This window comes from Alligator mississippiensis, chromosome 8 (assembly GCF_030867095.1).
Source record: "Alligator mississippiensis isolate rAllMis1 chromosome 8, rAllMis1, whole genome shotgun sequence".
NCBI lineage: Eukaryota > Metazoa > Chordata > Crocodylia > Alligatoridae > Alligator > Alligator mississippiensis.
In genome coordinates, this window is record NC_081831.1 from 11,299,169 (window position 1) to 11,320,053 (window position 20,885).

The 20,885-nt window shown below is 48.0% G+C and overlaps 2 protein-coding genes across 3 annotated transcripts in view; one reads left to right on the forward strand and one right to left on the reverse strand.

The window, feature by feature from the left end:
- The window catches only part of ACSF2 (acyl-CoA synthetase family member 2), a 46,592-nt gene that overhangs the window by 12,932 nt on the left and 12,775 nt on the right, over positions 1-20,885 (reverse strand). Inside the window, exons 4-10 of the mRNA XM_014601779.3 lie at positions 20,517-20,570; positions 16,800-16,918; positions 16,085-16,247; positions 15,555-15,650; positions 14,088-14,236; positions 13,454-13,545; positions 11,502-11,578 (exon numbers count right to left, since the gene is read on the reverse strand). Of these exons, the coding sequence (XP_014457265.2) occupies positions 11,502-11,578; positions 13,454-13,545; positions 14,088-14,236; positions 15,555-15,650; positions 16,085-16,247; positions 16,800-16,918; positions 20,517-20,570 (750 nt within the window). The remainder of the gene's footprint in view (positions 1-11,501; positions 11,579-13,453; positions 13,546-14,087; positions 14,237-15,554; positions 15,651-16,084; positions 16,248-16,799; positions 16,919-20,516; positions 20,571-20,885) is intronic.
- On the forward strand, positions 149-10,107 carry CHAD (chondroadherin). Of its 2 annotated transcripts, none has more exons than XM_006258636.4 (4): positions 149-1,020; positions 5,381-5,544; positions 5,847-5,992; positions 9,110-10,107. In XM_006258636.4, exons 1-3 carry the CDS (start codon positions 250-252, stop codon positions 5,986-5,988), a joined length of 1,077 nt encoding a protein of 358 aa, XP_006258698.1. In that variant the 5' UTR covers positions 149-249; the 3' UTR covers positions 5,989-5,992; positions 9,110-10,107. The 2 variants fall into 2 exon arrangements, with proteins under 2 accessions (XP_006258698.1, XP_019349881.1); XM_019494336.2 differs by having other exon boundaries at positions 9,113-10,107.

Sequence of the window (20,885 nt, forward strand, 5' to 3'; positions counted from 1 at the left end):
GTGAAGACGCTCCTCTGCTTGGTGCCAAGGAGTTAAATTCACACTGAGCTCCCAAAGTCAGTTGCTTCCAAGTAAGAGTCTGGCTGCTGCCTGTGGTTTGTGGGAAGGGATTTTGTTTTTTAATAACATTATAAATAGGGCTGTGTTCAGCTCGCTGCAGACACACACACTTTCTCTCCCATCTCCCTCCTCCTGCTGCTGCCGCTTCTCTTTCCCCCCATCCCTTTAACAACCATCCCAGTTCTGGCCATGGACCGGTCAAGCTTCTTCCTCAGCTTACTGGTGTGCCTCCTTCCCGTTCTCCAGGCATGTCCCCCAAGCTGCCACTGCCACGGTGGGGATCTCCAGCACGTCATCTGTGACAATGTGGGGCTGAAAAAGATCCCAAAGGTGCCAGAGCAAACGCGGCTTCTCAACCTGCAGCGGAACAACTTCCCTGTCCTGCCGACCAATGCATTCAGGGAGATGAAAGGGCTCGTGTCCCTCCACCTCCAGCATTCGCACATCAAGGAGATCTCCAGCGGCGCCTTCCGGGGACTGAAGCAGCTAGTCTACCTGTACCTCTCCAATAACGACATCAGCGTCATCAAGATGGGAGCCTTCGACGACCTGACTGAGCTCACCTACCTGTACATGGACAATAACAAGATCTCGGACTTGCCCAAAGGGCTTCTCTCTCCGATGATTAACCTCTTCATCCTGCAGCTGGGCAGCAACAAGATCAGAGAGCTGAGGTCCGGGGCCTTCAGCGGTACCAAGGACCTGCGCTGGCTCTACCTCTCTGACAACTCCCTCTCTTCCATCCAGCCTGGGGCCCTGGATGATGTGGAAAACCTCGCCATCTTCCACTTGGATAAGAACCAGCTGAGCACTTACCCCGTGGCTGCAATGAACAAGCTGAGGGTGGTGGAAGACCTGAAGCTGTCTCACAACCCTATGAAGGTCATTCCTGACAACGCCTTCCAATCCTTCGGGCGCTACCTGGAGACCCTCAGCCTGGACAACACAGGCCTGGAAAAAGTAAGTTCCTTTCCACTCTCTTTCTTTTTAAATAAGCAGCATAAGGTCAAATCCTCTTCTCCTTTACATGCTGCCACTCTAGGGACCTTTGTCCTGATTTGCACTCATGCAAAAGAGAGGCCAATCGTCTCAGCAGAATGTCTTAGCGTTAATAAAAATGCAGCTGAAACTCTGAAAAGGTTTATAGGAGAAACAAAGAAAGGGAGGTCTCCATCCTCCTGGGATCTTTGTTCTCCTGGGCTGGGCTCAGAAAGGTGGCATGTTCTCCCTCTACCCAACAGCTGCACCAGTCCAGTGGGAAATGTATTCTGGTGCTTTAAACAAGCAAAAGGAGCCCCCCAGCACATGGGAGGTGGGATGAGAGAAGCAGCTGGCCCATGCCTTCATTAGCAGGGCACAATCTCTGGCCAAGCTGGACAGTCTTGTCATCTTAGTTCAACCTGGGTACATGCTGTTGCTCTGACATGGGAGAGTCCTCCAGACAGGTCACGGATAGGAGCAGTTTCTTACTGATGCACTGCAGACAGGTAGACAAGGCAGACACACAGACCTTCACCTTTTTCTTCCTCCTTCCAACTTTACACGTTATAAAGAAAGGTTTGTTTATTGATGATCTTGCCAGAGAAACCCTTGCAGTGTGCTACAAAGAAGCCCATTCAGGTATCCCAGCAAAATACCCCTCTTCTTCTCCCGGAAAAGAGGCATGACCTACAGGTAGCAGCATCACACTCAAGGAACTGCTTGAAACAGAGCCCCTAGACTGCCATGCAGGGGTGCAAGGAAAGCAGCAAATCCAATGCAGGCAGATCGCCTGCAAGCAGCACAGTGTTCTCAATGCCTGGCTGAGATGCAAGTGGATGGCACATATACAGAGCAGCTCACAGCTTCCCAGGATACCATGGCAGGAAGCAGAAAGATGAACACTCCAGCAAGAAGACATCCCAATCTCTGGTACAGGAGGAAGGAGAATATCCCAGTGATGAAACAGGGCACCTTATAGCAAGAGAGAGCTACCGCTGTGCTGTGCTGGGTGCACTAGCTGTCTGCATTTAGGAGGACAGCCCTGAACAGCAATACAGCACTATCAAAAGACTTGGGACTTATAGTACAGCCAGGGGATGAAGGACCAAGTCCGTGTCCCAGAATGCCAGACTAGGAAGCTAAAAGCTGCAATGTCTCCCATCAAAGATGACCGCACAGCGCCACCTACTCAATATTTGAGATTTTTCCTATTCTTGAGATGACAGTCCCAGCAGGATGGGTGTAATCAAGATTTCATTTATGAAAGGACACCCTGTAGTGAGCATATTGCCCAGTGAGCATGTCATCCTCCAGGGGTGTCACTGCTGTAGGCATCAGCTCAGCTTCTATCCAGTTTTACCATGTGCACATCAAAAGCTGCAGGTTAAATGTAATACCTTCTGAAGAGGCCCAAGAACTTGTATCTGAATTACCTGAAAAACTGCAAGTCTTGGAATGGAGTCATGTAGATCTTGAAACAGTTTGAAGAAAAGCTGCTTGGAATAAGAATGGAACTGCAAGAACTGAATTCAAATCTAGTTCAGTCTTCAACCTGTAGCAGATATCTACCTTAACATACCCTGGCTGGCAACAGCGTATGTAACTTCTAGGAGGTTGATGGATTATATCCATTCTCACTCTCTGTCTGTTATACAGATGGTGTTAGGCTGCATGCTTGTTCTAACCTGACTGTCTAGTTCTGGAACCTGCTGGTCCTTCTCCTTCCATCCTTTCCGTCATGATCTTAATACTGCTAAAAATATAAAAACTGAGAAAAAGGCAAACCAAGTATTATCTGACCTGGCACACAGCTTCTTTCAGATGGAAGGACCCCAAACAACAACACTGATATAATATATATATATATATATATATAGGAATCCTTTCATCCACCCTTCTAGAGTGGAATGCATGGCTGCATAATAGTCACACATCACGCAGCTCCTTTGCATGGGAAAGTGGAGAAGAAAGGCATATCCAATGAACTGTGCAGGAGTTTAGGAAGACAGAGTAACTCTATGTAGGCTAATAACCCTAACTTCGCAAAAAGGCGTCCTATCTTCTCTTAATGACCATTTGTGGACACAATCTTTTCTGAAATATGGCAACCCCAACATCACTGTACCTTCAGGACATTCATTTATTCCAAGTGAGCAGTGCCACCTAATGATCAGTCCTGTTTCGCAGCTATGGATGTACTGAAGCTTTTGTTTCTTACTCTAAGTTACAATTTTTTTTCTCATACCTTCCAGAGGCCTGGTATACATAAGAGCCAGGGGTGAGCCATTTTGCGCTGCTAGACGACTCCCTCGTCACAAAGGCCACGTGAGATGTGACATCATCATCATGTACTTTAAATGCTGCCAGCATCCAGGCTGTGACCCCTTTTCCCCAAAATCCTGTGCTCAGCTTTTCTTTCTGGAGATGGCTGGGTTTGTCTGTGGAGCTGCAAGTTGGCATAGCCAATTAGGTCTGAAAGTAATCTTTAGGAGAAGTCCTCCCATTGTCCCAGTGCGAATCGAAGAGAAGAGAACTGAAACATGTTGGCAAATCTAGAACTTGGAAAATCCTCCCATCTCCACTTCTATATAAGTTACTACCATAATACAAGTCATTAATAACTAATAATAAATAACTCATTCATCATGGATGAGGATAACACTGTGGTAGTTTCCAACCCCGCCATGAATGACCCGTGCCCTTGGTGGCTGTGGAGGCACAGCGGCAGTGGTGAGCTCCCGCAGATGCCGCCGGCACTGTCGGTGGTGGAGGCGGGGGTGGCAAGCACTGACCAGGAGTGCACTGCCACGATCAGGGGGTGCACGTGCACCCACATGCACCCCCTATGCATCATCCCTGAACCACGCCCCCCTCAAAAAACAATACTATTTGCTAAAGGGACTTGGGACCAGATTATAGGTGCTATAAGAACAATAATCATGTACCTAAATGATGGCTCATCTTGGAGGATCCCAAAATTCATTATTAGTTAAGCTCTGGGAAGAAGCAGAGAAGCTGTTTAAACGTCATGCGACAACACTTTGGGACAGGAAAGTGAAGGAGGAGGCAACACTGGAATGAAGCCCCAACGGGATCTGAGGTTGTTGGAATGTAAAATGTCTGTTCATTCAGTAACGAACTGGAAAGGATGGCCCCCAGCTGCATTTCCACAATTACCTGCAGCATGCTGGAGACCTCCCGTTCAAGCATTCATCCAACACAGTGCTGCTCAGCTTGGGAGATCTCACAGGTCTGAAGCCTAAGAGATGTAGCAGCAGGCCCCATCCTTCTAGCTTGCAGCTAAAAGCAGACTCCTGGACCCAAACTGAGGGGTCATTTCAGAGAACTGCACCAGTGAGATCTTCTAGCGTGAAGTGACAATATGCAAACCGCCATTTGAACTGGAGAGTTTTCTATTGAGCCTGGTACATGTCCTCTTCCCTCCTCCTCCTCTTCAGAAGCCGTGGGAGGAAGAGGCTGTTTGTTATTGCCAAGAGAATCACTCTTGCAGTCAACAGCTTCATCTGCAACTAGTGTCTTTCAAAGATTGTCTGTGTTGATGGGTTTGCATTACAGAGGGACTTTTCCAAACTATTTGACAAAGAGGATGGTGAGGGGGAGAAGGAAGAGGCTATGTGGTGATGCACAAACAGCTGGCTTTCTCTCTGGCACAGGCAGCATTTTGCTCCCTGGTTTGTGACGAGGACCTGCTTTTCCAGCCTGCCCCAGGCTGTGAATACACAGATTTTGTAGCATCTCTGGCAAACGACCAGGCAGAAGAGGAAAGAGAAAGAAAAAAGTGAGAAGGCTGAGAGGCTGGACGCCTGCCTTGCTGCTCCTACGCTGCTCTGAAGCCAAGTGTAACTTTCCACTCAATGTCCACTGGGCACTGCCAAAACCTACAGCCCCTTCAGACTCCACAAACACTGCCTCCATCAACAGTTCCACAATAGAGAAGGCAACAGGCACTGGTAGAAACTCCAGCTTTGGAAAGGTTTATACATAGGGACACGTCTGAGTCCAGTTACCGAGGTGGTGCACGGCTCAGGAACAAACGGGACAGGCCAGACTGCAACTTTTCTTTAGGGTGCAAGTATGTGGCTGTGAAAAACAAGTAGTAAATGGGAAGGAGTTGGAGGTGGGAGGAATGGCCCCATCACTCTTGAAAGACTGTGCTCTCTTCCTTGCTCTCTGTCCTGTCTCCTCAATCCTCCCCCTTTGCCACTTATTCTCTCCAGCCTCACTTCTGTCACTTGAGCACCGGCTGCCTGGGGAGGAAGTGTACAGAGAATACCTTACCCTTGCTTCGCAGTGATCTGCATCAGCCCTTGTGCTTCAGTTTACAGATCACGCCTTTTCTGGAGTGACCACCCTGAAGACGGTCCATCTCGAGAACAACAAGCTGACCCAGCTGCCCAGCAACTTCCCATTCGGCAAACTGGAGAAGCTCACCCTGTCCAACAACCCCTGGCACTGCTCCTGTCAGCTAGCTCCTCTGCGCAAGTAAGGACCTGTTCCCTTCTCTATGTCTCCTACTCGGTCTCAGTGCCCGAGTCCCGGTCAGTCCTATGTGGCTCCCATCCATCCGGCAGAGGGAAAGGTCTCAGCGAGTTTTAGCTGGCTCTGGCTGACCAAGTATGGGGAACAGTACTGGTCAGTTGTGCCAAAGGAGACAAGCCCCATGCCAATACCTTGCACTAAGATGGTTACCAGTTTCCCTGGAACCTTTGACCAAGGGACTGGTCACTCGTGCCCTTCTGAAACTCAAGGTGGTGGGGGGGGGGCTTTCATTTGTCCTTCTCCAGGTGGTTGAAGGCCAGCCGCACCCGCCCTGATGGGGCCTGCGCCTCACCAGCTCAGTACCGAGGACAGCAGATCAGAGACGCTGCCGTCCTCCGCAGCTGCAAGCTCCCTACCAAGCGGTCCAAGAAAGGAAGTCGCCATTAAACAGGTAAGAGACAACCACGCCCAGCAAATAACCTCTGGCCTTCTCTCTTTTCTTGCCAACTTCAAACAGATCTTGGTGCCAGCCAAGTCAATGGGACTTTTGTTTTCCCTGATACTAAGGTCTGAGCCCAAAACAATTCATCCATTTATTTGCGGAGATCTACATTTAAAAGTCTTTGTTTCCCTGCCAACAGCGGATGGCACCACAGCTTCCTAGTGCAGAGAACTGAGGCCAGAGCAGCTGCAATGAAGTCAGCCCAGTGAAGCAAACCCAGATTTAAGACCAGGCCACAGAGGACAAGCAAGAGTGAAATGCCTGGGTGCTGACAGACATGCAGCTCCCTGGTCTAATTCACGGCGCTTCACTGAAAGCGCCATGAGTTACACCAACCCTCCCAACCAAACACACATTCGCTGTTGGGTCGGGAGGGCAGGGGATCAAGCTCCGCTTTGGAGCCAATCCAGCCGAGGAGCTGCGTGTCTGCAGCTTCTCCCCCCTTGCCCTGGCCCACCCACTCCCATCTCCAGTGGTGCCTACACAAAGGAGCAGGGAGGGGAAGGAGCTTGGGCTGGGGTTTGCCCAGCCTACCCTAGAGTGGGGGCAGGTGGACTGGAGCCCCCAGGTGGCAGGAAGCTCCAATCCACCCGCCCTTCCCTGCCCCCACGTGCAGGCTGGGAAAACCCCAGCCTGAGTTCCCTTCCCCCTCCCTTCTCCTTCCCTCCCATTGTAGACAGCACCAAGGGGCAGGGATGGGTTGCATCAGTCCAGCCACACAAGCAGACAGAAGTTAATGAAGGCACTCTGCTTTGAAGCACCTTCATTTGAACCCTCATATAATAAGGCTTAATTTGTCACATGATGGGGGACTTTTAAATACTCTACAACCATGCACTTCTGTTCGGGCACAGATGTGGAGCACTTTCAAGGGGCTGATCACACGACAAATGTAACTTCTATCTGTGCCCTCTATTAAGCATCAGGTCCAGTACTTCTCTGCTATAGCCCCTGTGCAAATAATGGAGTTAATTAAAACAGCAATAATTTGGCCCACAGTTTCTTCCTGGTTTGGGACCACAAGGCTTTCATTTACTGAAGTTTCAAAAGTATCTGTTTAAAAGATATTTCTGAAGGGACTGGAGAGATCAGAGAATGAGGGTTGAGATATTCAGCCTTTTGCCTTTCAGTCAAATCTGGCCAGTCAGTAATGGCCAAGTCACTGCCACCCCACAGTTCAGGGTTTGTGTGAAATAAGCCAGTAACCACCGTGTAGTTTCTAGGGGAGCTGGTGGTCTCAGTACAAAAGGAGGCCATGGAGCTTGGGCTTATCTCGTGTGCTGGCAAAAATCCCTCAGGTCGGGTTTAAACCACACTGGCAGAGGACAGCGGGGAAAGTTGGAACAATGCCTCTTCAGCCTATATCAAAACAGAAGCCCTCGCTCTCCAGGCCTGCCAATCCAGCACCTTCTAACAAGCTATAGATTTACCTCAAATGCATGAATTTATTTCAAAATAAGATCTTTGCCTTGGAACGTGGTGTCCTCAAGCCAGAGCTGAGTCCCAGGGAAGGGAGGGTTGAGACAACAAACTTTTTGAATCTAAAGCTCCGGGCAGGAAGCAGGAATGCCAGGGCAGAGAGGAGAAAAGGGGAAGGTGATACAGAAAGCAGGGCTGACTTGCCTCTAAGCAAAGAGCCTATTGAGCCTCTCAGGCCAGACACTGAATATGCAACTGCATGGTGGAGCCACATTCCACACGGCTGAGGACTGCCAGATGCAGAGACTCTTAAGGATGCACAGAAGCAAGAGCCTCACCGGTGCTGCCGCTCTCCTCGTCCATGCTTCATCTGCTGCTTGATTCTGTCTGCTTGAGGGCCAGATCTGAACCCCCTCCATTAATCTGGGTTTGGGTCAGGCTCTTGATAAGCTCCTGGAAGAGAGAGCTCCTCTGCTTCTTGGTTGTGTAATGGGCTGTGGGCCTATGGGGCACCACGTTGGCAACACTCATCTCAATCCTCGCTAGCAGAACGGGTTAAGGAGCAGCTACTGGAGCCCACGTGCAGGCATGGTTCCTTTCTAGACAGGGACATGGACAACAAGGTGGAGAAAACAAAGTGCATGGCCCTATTGCCTTGGAGATACCAGATCCTCTGCCTCTTAGGGTGATGTTATTTCTGCTGGCCTAATGGAAATCTTGATGGATTATAGATGGAAACCCCAGCCATTCCATACAGAGAGGGTAAATGTCCACACTAGAGATGGAAATGTTATTTTTCTAAACCACAATGATTATTTTATGAACATGCCAGTCCCTTCTCAGCTTTCTGCCCTTCCAGACCAATCGCCACCCACCCCCCCAGTAACAGTATACCGTTGATGATAATGCTCTGCTTTTCTAGAGCACCTTCCCTTCAAGGATCTCTGTCACACTTAGAAACATCGGTGAACTGCTTCTCACAACTGGCAAGGTGAAGCACTTATTCCCACTTTGCAGGTGGGAAAACTAAACACTTCTGAGTGCAAGTGCCCACAGCTACACATATACTTGAATGCCTTTGCCTGGATTTAGGTGGCATGCTCTTTTGAAAAATGGATCCCTGTAGCTCCCTCTGATCTCACTGGAGTTATGGGTACACAAGGTCTCTGAAAGTCAGGCCACTTAGTGAGATATACAGGGATGCTAATTTAGAGGCAATATCTTTTTAAGAGTGGCTAGTGATTTTTACATGCTAAATGAGACACCTTTAAGGGGCCTGGTTTTCAGCTGGAGAGGGTGTTTAACACAGTCAAAGCAAACAGGCTGCTTTGAACTGTCTCAACTTGGGCGTCAAAAATCATTTGTTGCACTGGGAAATTCAGGTTTTAGGCCACTGCTGTTAAGGCAGCAGAGTTTGAATAGTTTGGGTGAGTTTCTTAAGCATTAGGAAGCAAGTTCGTGGACAAGTCAGGACCAGAATTCCTCAGCCTCAATTCGAGCAGGAGCGGTGCTGGTAGGATCTCTGCAAGAGAAGCCAATACATCTCTTGACTTGGAGCACTTCATTGAAGACAGTTAAAGAGCCTTGAGGCACCTTAATCTACTTGAAGACCCTTTAACCATGCCAATTTGTTTTCTTTTTTCTCAGTAGGCCCCACATGGCTAGTCCTGGTGACTGCCCACTTCAACCAATCACAAAACTACTGACTCCTTCCAAATCCATCCTTCAGCTTCTTCCACCTATCAGGAAATATTTCTGATGTATCCAGAACACCTCCAGCCTTCTCACAGTCACCGCTTCTCTGCAGACTGCAGGATGGAGTACATCTTTTCAATCTTTTCTGACATTATGTATTTTTAAAGAGTCATTTTAAACTAAAACTATGCATGACCACGCTAAGACAAGCTAACCTAGATCCTGCCAGTAAAGCACAGTCATCTGCCCACAGACAACGACGTAACCAGTGGCCCCGATTGCCCCCATCTCTCTCCTTCCAGTGGGGTGGAAACAAATGGAAAGACACAAGGGTTTCTCCCCGTCTTTGCCAGCGGGAAATCCTATCTCAACTCATGCAGACAGAATCCTCCTCCCACCTGAGGAGTCGATCCCTGCGGGTCAGGGCTGAGGACCACAGGGGAAGCCATGTCCAAGAGTCCATGGATGCAGAGAGGGAGCTACCCTGTCGTTCCAAAAGGAGGCAATCTCTCTCTCTGGGTCAGGCCTGACGTCTGTTAGTGGAACAATGTTGGGGAACCCCCAACACTGAAATAGTTTGGAGGCTCAATTCACTTCTTGCCCCTCCCAAGCAAGAGGCAAGGTATGCATTACATTGCCCTGTATCTGGGGAGTGACCGGGCTCTACCTTCCTCCTCCTTTGCCTTCCCCAAGCCCAGAGAACCCAGTGAGAGGCAGAAAGATGACTGTGGTTTATCGTCCTGGATTTTACAGCACCACAGTTTCAACTTAACTGCATTTTTTATCCTAAAGATTTATATAAATATATATATATATATTTATTCCTCTGTAACTGAGTGTAAATGACCTTTAAGGGGATAAAAAAAACTTCCTCTTACTTCTATATAGAAAAAAAATTGTATATTTTCTTATGTACATCTTCTGTATAAAGCTCTTGCTGCAAAGATGAATTCAGCTGCTCTCCACGTGTCTTCTTGAGATATATGCCAGAAATGGCTTAAGGGTCCAAACGCCCAAACGAACGCAGGACTTAACGCCTCTTATCCTACAAGCCAAGAGAGGTCAAAGCCAATTTGGAAAGAAGGGTTTTATTATTATCCCTGCTGTGGTGCAGAGACAACTGACTCACTTGCAGAATAGTGGCCAACTGGTCATAATGGCTGAATACACGCGCAGGGCTCAGCTCAGGCTTGCTATAAAATCAGCAGCTGCTACCTGATGGCAGTTCATGGAGTTATGCCAAGGCACAAGGTTTGAAGCTGAGTCCTAAGAGCTTCACGGGAAAAAAACAAGGCTCTCCCTTAAGGCACCACCCCATTCCAGCCTGCTGCCCTATGTTCCCAGTGCCTTGGCGCCATTCAGTTCAGAGTACACCCATCCCTATAAAACTGCTGGTACCGGCAAGTTGTGCTGGCACTGCCAGCAATAACAGGAGAAATCTGACTCCCGGCCCCATGTGTTTACCCGTCACCACAACCTGTTTCCTTAGCCTTCACAAGAAGCCTGGCACAGAGGTAGAATAACTGCCTTTCAAGTAAAACAAAACAGACTCCCGCACCCATCTGAGTTATCCCAAATGAGTTTCTCCAAAGAATATGGAATAGGATTTGGGGGCATCCTCTGGAGCTGACTAACCAGCATAAGACAGTGCCCTGCTCACCCAAAGAAGCTGCAAAATCAATCAGTTAAACTCCTAGGGACTCCATGAATGTGGACAGGTTCACCGGGTGTTCATGGACAGGGGTGTGGGTGCACATGGGTGCTTACTGATGGAGAAGCCCACCTGCTCGGGTATGAATACAAAGGGGCAGCTGGATCCAACTGTCCTGATGGTTCAGGGTGTGACTATTTATTGGGCTAGAGACCGAACAAGTGCAATTCAAGAAGCAACAGGACAAACAAGCATACACATACGTATACACGATTGAGTCAGCAAGGCCTTGTCCACAGCGCTTATCCTTGAAGCATGCAAAACAGGGAAACAGAACAGTTTACTACCACTCAGAAACAAAAAAAGGAATCTCAGGGTGAAAGGCAAGTCTTGCCCCCTGCGTATAAAGCTCCCCCCTTTTCACAGGCCTCACCCCACAAGCCTCTTATCTTTTAGCAAGTAGCTGAGTCTATACAGCTTCCCATGTTCCTCCCCAGCCTGCCTAGACCTTCAATCATCCCCAGCCCAACCTTGTACCCCCTGCACAAGACTGGAAAGCCCATGAGCCCTCTGACCCGATCACATGCAGCTGTGTTAGCTCAAGGAGCTTTCGGTCCACTACTATGTTGACTTGTACTTGCTCAACATCCCACTCAAGGGAAGGATGCCGGTGACCCACAGAGTCTGACTTACCACGATTTCTTTCATGTTCATCTTGGTTATAATCTTCCTCATGACCTCAGGAGGCACTGGGGACCCGGCGATGACTCCTGAAAGGAGGGTGGGGGGAAAGATGACTGCCTTGAAGACTCTTCTTGCTCAGACCATCTCACTCAAAGGGTTTTCCATCTCAGTGCACCAAGGTGCAAAAGTTCCTGCTCACAAGGTGTAGCACTTCCACGAACATGGACACTCATTCATTTAGAAGCAGAGCCTCAGCATGACACTAAGAGCTGGGCATTTGCTTGGAGGAGCTGAGGAGGTAACACAGTTCCTATAGCAGGACAAAGGTGCTCCAATTACAGCCTGTGGAGCAACGTTATCTGACCCGTGGGTCAGCCGTGGCAATTAACACTGCCACTACTCCCCCACTGCCAAAATCCTAGACATGTGGGGAGCCCTGGTGGCATACCTGGGGGGGAGGAGGTGAGTGCCCTGCCCTGCTATGCCTCTGGGGAGCCCCACGGGCCAGATGACATAGCCCCAAGTGCTGGTTGGGCCACAGACCCACTCTGCACACTGGTTCAATCTGGCCTGTGCAATAGCTGCACCCACTCCCCGGGCCCCTGGGGCCGGAAAGCTTGGACACCGCTGCGTTAGGAAAGAAAAGTTTTCAGCACAAGTTCACACAAAGCCGAAGCTTTGTAAATAGAAAGTATCAGTCCAGGAACACACACCCCTTGCAGGGGGATGCTTCCAAATACTACCCCACTCCTGTCAAGGAGTTTTTATCCTAACCTTGTCCCTCTCCAGTGGGAGAGGACAGGCGACTCTCTTACCAGTTGAAATAGCTCTAATCAAGGCTGGAGGGCAACCTTCATGCTCAGGCTCATGGGACAAGATGAACCGTCTGTGTATTTAATGCACTTGGAGAAACAGGACCACTCTCAGCTAACAGCCCTGTCCACGTCCTTCTAATGCAGACGTCACCAGAGTCTCCGGGTACAACTGTTACCCACAAAGGGCAGGCACTCTCCACAGAGATTTGGGTTGCTTTTTTATACAACAGAAAAAGGAAACTCTGGAGTACTGCACATTTTCTATCTGCGGTTTTAAAAAGGCATGAAAATATAGCTCTGGTAAATTGAATAAATTCACTGCCCATCACACAACTGCTCTTTTTGCCTTAAGGAATGTATACCGAATACGGTATGCCAGGCATGTACTGCCACATGTTGGTGGATACTGGTATGGAAGTCAATGGGACTGCTCCCAGCATACAGCGTCCGCTTGCTGTTTCCAGCAGACAAAACAGCTGGGTACCTCCTTCAACCTGTCGGGCAACTGCTCTGAGGAAAGGAGAAAGGGTGCTAGAAATATGGAAATCATATGGAAAGCTCTAATGTCAGGCCTCAAATTTAACAGTGAAATAGAGAGAACAAGTAACGTGAATCTTTCCTCCTCAACAGCAATTTTCCTGGACACCCCAACTAATGACCAGGGATCCTGGTTTTCTCTGGCTAAAAAACCCCCCAATTTTCAGATTTAAAAAAGTCACTCAAAAATCCACATTTTTTCCATGATTAAAATGAAACACCACTATCGTGATTAAAATGAAATAATTTTTCCATGATTAAAGCGAAACACCACTTTAGTCACTAAAGTGGTGTTTCACTTTAATCATGGAAAAGCATGGATTTTGGGTTACTTTTTTAAATCTGAAAATTGGGGATTTTTTTTTTTTTTTGTATCCAGAGAAAACCAGGATCCCTGCTGATGACTATCCAGCTTCCTTCTTAGAGGAGCTTCAGCATGGGTTTAGCTGTTGCCATTTGGGGATTTTTTTTTTTTTTTTTAATCAGAGAAAACCAGGGGATTTTTTGTAATCAGAGAACACCAGGAGCCCTGCTAATGACTGTCCAGCTACCTTCTTGGAGCAGATTCAGCATGGGTTTTGCTGTTGCCATTTGAGCACCTATACTTACCCCCCCGGAGGGTCGAGAGGTCGTAGCTGTCGAAGTTGGGCTGGGCAAGCATGTCTATAAACATGGTTGGAGTGCCATATAAATAGGAGCATCTTCAAAGGAGGGGAGAGAAAAAACAAAGCTGCTGTTATAGCCTGCTGCAGTATGGACCCAGCACCCTGCTCCCCACCACCCCTGCGTGAAGCTTTGGAGAGTAGTGCAAACTTGGGGTTATTGGATTAATGACTTGATTTGACATTTAGGCAGCAGCAGTGCTTCCACTTTACAACTACCCAGGAGTAGCACCCTTGAAATGCAGCCATTTCTGGGGTGCAGCAAGGGCTAGAAAGAAAGGGCAGCTGATTATGCACAAAGACCCAATCCCATTCACTAATTGCACAGCAGCGGCACACCTTCCAGCCAAGTCAGCTGGGACCAGGGGAATCACCGTATGCTTGTGACTGAGACAGAGCTATCATAAACCCGAGTGCAGCCAAGACGGGACTCGGGAAAGACAGAAAACGTGACTCAGCAGGAGTCAAGGGGAGGGGGGGAGAGAAAGGCCAGGAGCTGGGGCTGCCTGCCAGCAAAGCTGAGGCAACAGGCAAAGGCCGAGGAGCTGTCTTATAGCTAGAACATGCAAACCGGTTCTCACTTCTCTCGAGTCACCGCCTCCAGTGCTGCTTTCCCCTCAAAACTGGGAGATGAGAAGACGGCAGTGGGGCCGTGCAGAGCCATCACCATGCACCCTGCGACCGACCCCAGGCAGTGGTAGAGTGGGACAGGGAGGACAACCCGGGAGTCCTGGGATCAAGCCAAACAAAGCAGTGAGGAGATAAGACCTGCTCAGGGTCTGAATCATCTTGTATCAAGGAGCACATGGGCACCTCTCTAAATGACATATCTCTAGAGCTGGCTGAAGCATGGCCTTTCCATGCCTCTGCAAATGTCTGGAACAGCCTGCAGAAAACCTTGGTTATCTGGGGGGTTTTTATTGCTTTTCAATTATTTTTACATTATTTCATGATATGCCAGTAACAGCAGAGTAACAACTACAAATGCCCTGGCAGAGTATAATAGAAAACCCTAACTATAGCACTGATCTTTTTATTTTTTAAATAATTCAGGGCAGCAAATACCGAAGCTTCATCTCTTCTTTTCCCAGATCCAAGTCTTCCCCATTTGTGTGATTACAGTCAACCATGCTGTTATACTACAATGTCAGTAGTAAGTGTTTCTGACATGAGATGAAATAAAAGGAAAGTAAATGGAAAGATCTCATTAAATAAACTTTGAAGTAAAATAGCAAAAAAATGTCCCTAATTTTCTGAAACTAAAATGGTCCAAAAATGAAACCAACCAACCAACCAACCAAAAAATGCAACATATTCAAATATTTTTCCAAAAGAAAATTTGTTTAAATAGTAATTTTTTTCCAAACATATTAACTTGGGGGTGGGGGATACATTCCAAGGAAACTTTCAGAATCAGCTCAACTGCAGCAGCTGGTCTCATCCAGGGTGCTACAGCTGGTCTCATCCAGGGTGCTGTGAGATCCTTTTGAGCGTGTTGCAAGATGCAAAAACATTTACATATGGTTCACAAGATAAACCTAGAGATTTCAAATAGGAATCCAGTGTCAAAAGCACTCTGACCTGCGGTGCTCTGAGTGCTCTGCAGTAGAAGGAAAGCCCTATTATTTTTCCTGTGATCACAAAAGGAGTGAAAGCTAAAAGCTGGCATTTTCCCAGGGGTGTCTTGACTCTAACGAGGGTTTCTTTGGGTCAAACAAGGTTGAGAATCACTGATCTACAGGATACGAGTGCAAGAGATGGGTGCTGGATCTAATGAGCTGAGGACTGCTACCTGAAGACTGAATGGTTAAGGTTCACTAAGCCCAGTCTTGTGAAGGTGCTTCCTGCTGCCATCCAAAAGGCATACCCCTCCTCCATCCTCAGTGATTGGGGTTCCCCTTCAAGCATTCTCTCACCACCCCTAACCCCCAGCCAGGAGTGAAAGACCCCCTTTTGCTGGTTAGTGGTCTACCTTCTCCGTGAGTTCAGTCCCACTTTGGCACAAGCAGCACCCATCCCCAACTTATGCATCCATCCAGGAGACTCACCGACTTAGAGACTCCTAGTCTCATTCCAATCAGGTTTGCATTATTCACAATGTTGTAATGGGAGAGAGTGGCCCCTTTAGGGCTTCCTGTTGTACCCTGGAAGACAGAAAGCATTATGAGATTCTCTTTCTACCACTCTTTCAGGGTGTGAGGTGAAAAGGTTCCTTGTGGGGATGCCCCAACTTGGAGATTTTTGCAGCGATCTGGCCCTTTAGTCTCCATCCAGACCGGGTGGTATCTGAATGGAAAGCACCACAGTTGTAAAGTGCAAACAAAATAGGTTAACTATAGCAGAGATCAGTGTGATAATTTAGCTGATAAGCTTTGCTGTCAACCCCTAAGAAGTGCAGAGCTATGGGACTGGAAAAGGAAAGGGGAAAATCTTAAATTATCTTCTCAACCCGACTCTGAAGGGGTGAAGAACAGCGTTCACCTTCCAAGCTTAGCATGCCCACATTGGGTCTGGTGCCATTCACAAGGACCAGGGTGTTGGGTGCCAGCTGCAGGGCAGAGCAGTGCAAGGCACCTACCGAAGTGAACTGGATGTTGATGGGCTCATTATGGGACAGAGTCTGCTGGATGTCTCTCAGCTGCTTCACATGGCTGCTTTCTGCAGCCTGCATCACTTCGCTCATCTGGAATGTGCCCGGCAACTTGGAGTCCAAGGTGATGACAACTGATAGATCAGGGAGCCTGGCACAAATAAAAAACAGGCAGAAGAATGGATTGCTTGACACCTGTGGGTTATCAAAGGTACACTCCTAGGAAGGACATTACCATCTCTCTTGACACAGGATGAAGTTTGCTAAGACGGTCAGAGGGGATAGTGAGATAACCCTCTTTTTTTTTAGCCCTTCTATTTAGCAAGTCTGGAATGCAGATTATACAAGAGGAGCTGTGTGTGACAAAACTGGGATCCCGTATCCATGGCTGAGCTCAGTCTAAATGAGAGTTTCTTCTATTTCATGGGGAAGAAACTGTATGATTGGTGGCTGACTTCAAAGTGGGGAAAAGAATGGGGCCCAATATTATCAGCCAGTGGTCTGGGGTCTATTTGGTGTTCAAATAGCTCAGCGATGGATGTCACAGAGTACTGAATTCTACAGACAGAATTTGCTTGGGACCTTTTCCCCTTGGGATTATTCAGTAGGTCCAGCAGTAGGTCCATCACTGTGCAGGGCTGAGGACATAAAGCAGAGCATGGATGTGGGGTTGCTGAGAGGATTTCTGGTGCATCTTACTTACCTTTTGCTCTTTATTCCTCCTGGCTTGGATTTCTCTAGCTCAGGACAAGCTTGCTTCAGGATCTCATAGTATTTCTGTGATTTAAACTGAGTGGGAAATACCAAAGCCTTGCAGCCAACCTGCGAGGGGAAAGGGAGAGAGAACGAGAGACTCCATCAAAAGTCAAGCTAAGCTAAAACTCATATTATTCAAGAAATAACGAGTAGGCTCTGGCACTGGAGAGGGCACAGCACTGGCAGTCACTGCTGATGGAAAACCTCATGGCCCCAGAGAAATTAAATGCAAGAAGCTAGGTCCTTAACATGATGACACATGGATTTTCTTCAAGGCTGGCTGGTCTACAAGCAAGTGTATGTTACTAAGACCTTATCTTTAATGAACTTCGACACTTGTGCTGGCATCGACCTACCAGGAGCTGTGCTGTAAAGTGGCTTATAAAGTCACCGGATAGGAGAATAACTGGTCCTTGCAGAGAGATAGGGAAGCAGCACTACCCCTCCCATGGGAGGGAGCCCCTGCACGATGCTGGATGACATACAGTGGGATCAATTTTTTTGTGGCTCATCAGAGCAGCAGCCCTGAGACCCAAGGCACGTGCTCACTTGCAATGAGATTTAATGTGATGTCTGGTGTAGGCAGATGCAACTCTGTGGACTTCACCAGAACAACACCCACTTATATTGGCCTGGGATGTGTAACCAGTATATTATACATAGGATCATAGGAATGTAGGGCTGGAAGGAACCTCACAAGGCCGTCAGCTCCGGCCCCCTGCTCAAGGCAGGATCCTCCCTGACTAAACCATCCCAGAGAAGTGTCTGTCCAAACTGCTTTTGAAAGTTTCCAAGCATGGAGAATCCATGCTTCTCTAGGTGCCTGTTCCAGTGCCGGACCACTCTTCATTGTCAAACAATTCCTCCTAATCTCCAACCTAAATTTCTCCTGGTGCAGCTTTAGGCCATTGCTCCTAGTCTTGTTCTCTACAGCCGCAGAGCGAAGCCTGTCTCCATCCTCTCTGTAATCACCCTGCAGGCATTTGAAGACTGTTATCAAATCCCTCCTCGGTCTTCTCTTCATCAGACTAAATCACCCTTGTTCTTTCAACCTGTGCTGACAAGTTTTGCTTCCCAGGACCCTAATCATGTTTGTAGCCCTGTGCTGGACACTTTCCAAACTGACCACATCGTTTTTGAAGTGTGGGGTCCAAAACAGAGCACAGCGATAAGGCCTCACCAGTGCTGAAGAATCACTTCCTTTGATTTGCACGTGACACTCCTGTTATACAACCCAGGAATGGAAGACGGAGCTTCCATTTCCGAAACTCCTGCTGGCACTCAAGGTGACAGTGATACGGAGGGAGCCCAAGCCAGGGTTGAAACCAGCTTTAATACCGAGTTGACCAGTGCGAAAAAGAGAGCAGCTTGATTTTCCTAGCACTTCCACTGATTTTATTCACTCGCTCCAGCAGCACTACTCTTGAAAGAGGTGACTCAAGCTCTTGGACTTGCACTGTCGAAGCCTGGCGCATAAGCCAGAATGCACCTGCACAGCTGCATCTGCACGCTCCGTGGCTCTACCCAGCAGAGAGCTAATTTGCATGCGCAGCTGTGGGTTTCTGGGGTTTCCGGGCCTGGAGCATTTTGCTGAACCCTTGCAGTTTCCTTTTTGTTAGCAAGACAGCAGAACAGATTCTGTGCTGCTGATTGATACCAGGCTGCTGCCTCTGTCACTAGAGCAGCGTGACTTGCTGACTTGATTGGTGTTTTTGTCCATTTGGCCAATCAACTGGAAAAAGAACCATTTAAATGTTTTCAGTTCGGGACAACGCAAAATTAAGAGAAAAAAATAAGTTCTCTCAGCAAAACGTAGAAAGCCAAATATTTCATTTTGGGGTCAAACAAACTTGTTTTGTTTTCAGGTTTCCTAAGTTTTTGGAGCCCCTTAAACACGTTGACTCTTTCTTCAAAATTAAAATATTTTTTCTAAATGGCAAAATACATTTCATTTTGATACGACTGGAACAAAACAATTACAGCGATGAAAATGAGAGCAGCATCTGACCTGCAGAGACTGAGATAAAAAAAAAAGGCACATCTGCAGGGGAGGAAAAGGAAGTCACTATGTTCCTCCAAAGCTGATCAGAAATGAAATCTTAACTCAAGCTAGATCAGGACCTAAAACATAAGCAAGGAAGGTAGGAGCATCATGAGAGCTGTCTGATGCCAGCAAAGAGAGGTTTCAGACCCCAAGATCTAGGGATAGCAGAGTACCCCTCCACCTTTAATTTAGCTCTACATGCAGATGCCCTATCTGATCCTTCTTCTTCATGTATGGACTAAAGAGACTTCAAGGCAGGAAAAACATAGCAGAAAATGGCTAAATCTGGGAAAATGGAAGCCAGGTTGTGAGAGGAATGTAAACGATTTAAACAGAAGATGATTTGGGGAGATTGGGTTGGAGCCCTGGAGCACGGCTGTGGGAGAAGGACCTTTTTTGGCTGCCCCAAATCCCCCACTTCCATGTGCTCATGGCATGGGGGAGGCTGGTGGTGGCACATTGGCTGTGTCTTCTTGTACTAATCCTTTTGATTGCAAAGTCAAACAAGCCAGACCAGTGCAGGGGGCTCTGTAAGCCTGGATGGATTAATCTGATCCAAAATGAAGGTTGAATAGTTTTAATCCTTTGTTACCGGGGATAAGAAATCGGACCAGCTTAGTCACCCCTGGTAATCCTGGGGGGTGTTACAGACAGCCTGGGAAACAGTCCAAAGCAGCTCTGAAAAGAAGGCAGGCATGAGGGCAGTCTAACCATGGCCACAACGAGCAGATGGAGTAAAACACAGAACAGATTCAAATGGAACTGAAGGTGGCTACAGAAGAAACACCGCATGGAGCAATTCCTCAGGACTGTGGAGGCTGGCATTTAAGAGGCTTTTCTCCTCTCTAGCGTCATCCTGACCCAACTGAAGCCAATGGGAGTTTTGCCATTGTGATCCTCACTGATGCTGCCCTTCCAACTGAGCTTTCTGCCCAGCAAGCCTCCCAAAAGGCTGTGTCCTTATTAAAAGAGGCTTCCAGAGAAGTGCAAGGTTATTGCTTTTCTAGCTAGGAAACCCCAAGGGAAGAGTCAGCGGTTGGAGCCTGCTGCTCCTACTCCCCCAGCAGATCCAGAGGACCTGTTGCAGTTGGATCATGAGGCTTGGCTGTCGTTGAACTGACTCGAGGAAGAGCATTGCTCCATCAGGCTTGCCAACCACACACCTGTTGAGCAAGCGAGTTTGTTGCCCCTAATGTTTTGCAGTCCGAGGGGACTGCTTCTTGGACAGACGCAGCTCTGCAACAAACCCTTTGTGCCTGCGTGGGTTTTCTTCAGCATCTAGTGCAAAAATGACCACTGGCAGAGAGAGAGGGCTCCAAGGCAGGCAGGCGGAGGTGGGAAGGTAACCACAGGGAACAACAATAATTGAATGAAGGGAATTTATTCCAAGTATTCGCATTCTGCATGCCCAACCACTGCACAACAGCACTGCCTTCATCCACCCCCCTAGCCCTGTTCACGCAGATTGGCCTCTTAGCAGCCTTTCTTCCCACTGCTTGAATTTCCCAAGTACCGTAATCAGAAGTTTGTTTCCTAGTGCTGTTCCTATGGTTACCCTCAGCCTTTGACACACTTCCATTTCAAAATTAAGTGGCATTAGTTGCAAGCGGTCCACAGTACCTTTCTGATCACAAACTCCAGCTCCTGGGCCTGATAGGCTGGATTCACAGACACCTACAAAGAGGAAGAGATGGGAGAATTAATCAAAGCTCTGAAGATGCCTTCAAACTCTGTCTTTAGACCACATGCTCCAAGAGAAAAGCGAAGACACAGCTTCTTTCTTCTATTTGAAAACCAAGTCTAGGGGATGCTCATCCCAAAGATTTCAGGGTAACATGGGAAGACAACTAACTGATCTTTATTTTTAGTGTCACAGAGGCCCAAAGGCTAAGTGATACAGCATCATACAGATATGGCAAAGTTAGGGATAGGAGCCAGGCTTCCTGGCTCCCCGGCATATGCTCAGTCCACTAAATTATGGTGATCCCA

Bases quoted from the DNA above. Each gene is read 5' to 3' on its own strand.
- CHAD (XM_006258636.4), top strand. From the start codon at position 250: ATGGACCGGTCAAGCTTCTTCCTCAGCTTACTGGTGTGCCTCCTTCCC. The intron at 1,021-5,380 runs GTAAGTTCCTTT...CTTGTGCTTCAG, and splicing joins ACAACACAGGCCTGGAAAAA to TTTACAGATCACGCCTTTTC. The intron at 5,545-5,846 runs GTAAGGACCTGT...GTCCTTCTCCAG, and splicing joins CAGCTAGCTCCTCTGCGCAA to GTGGTTGAAGGCCAGCCGCA.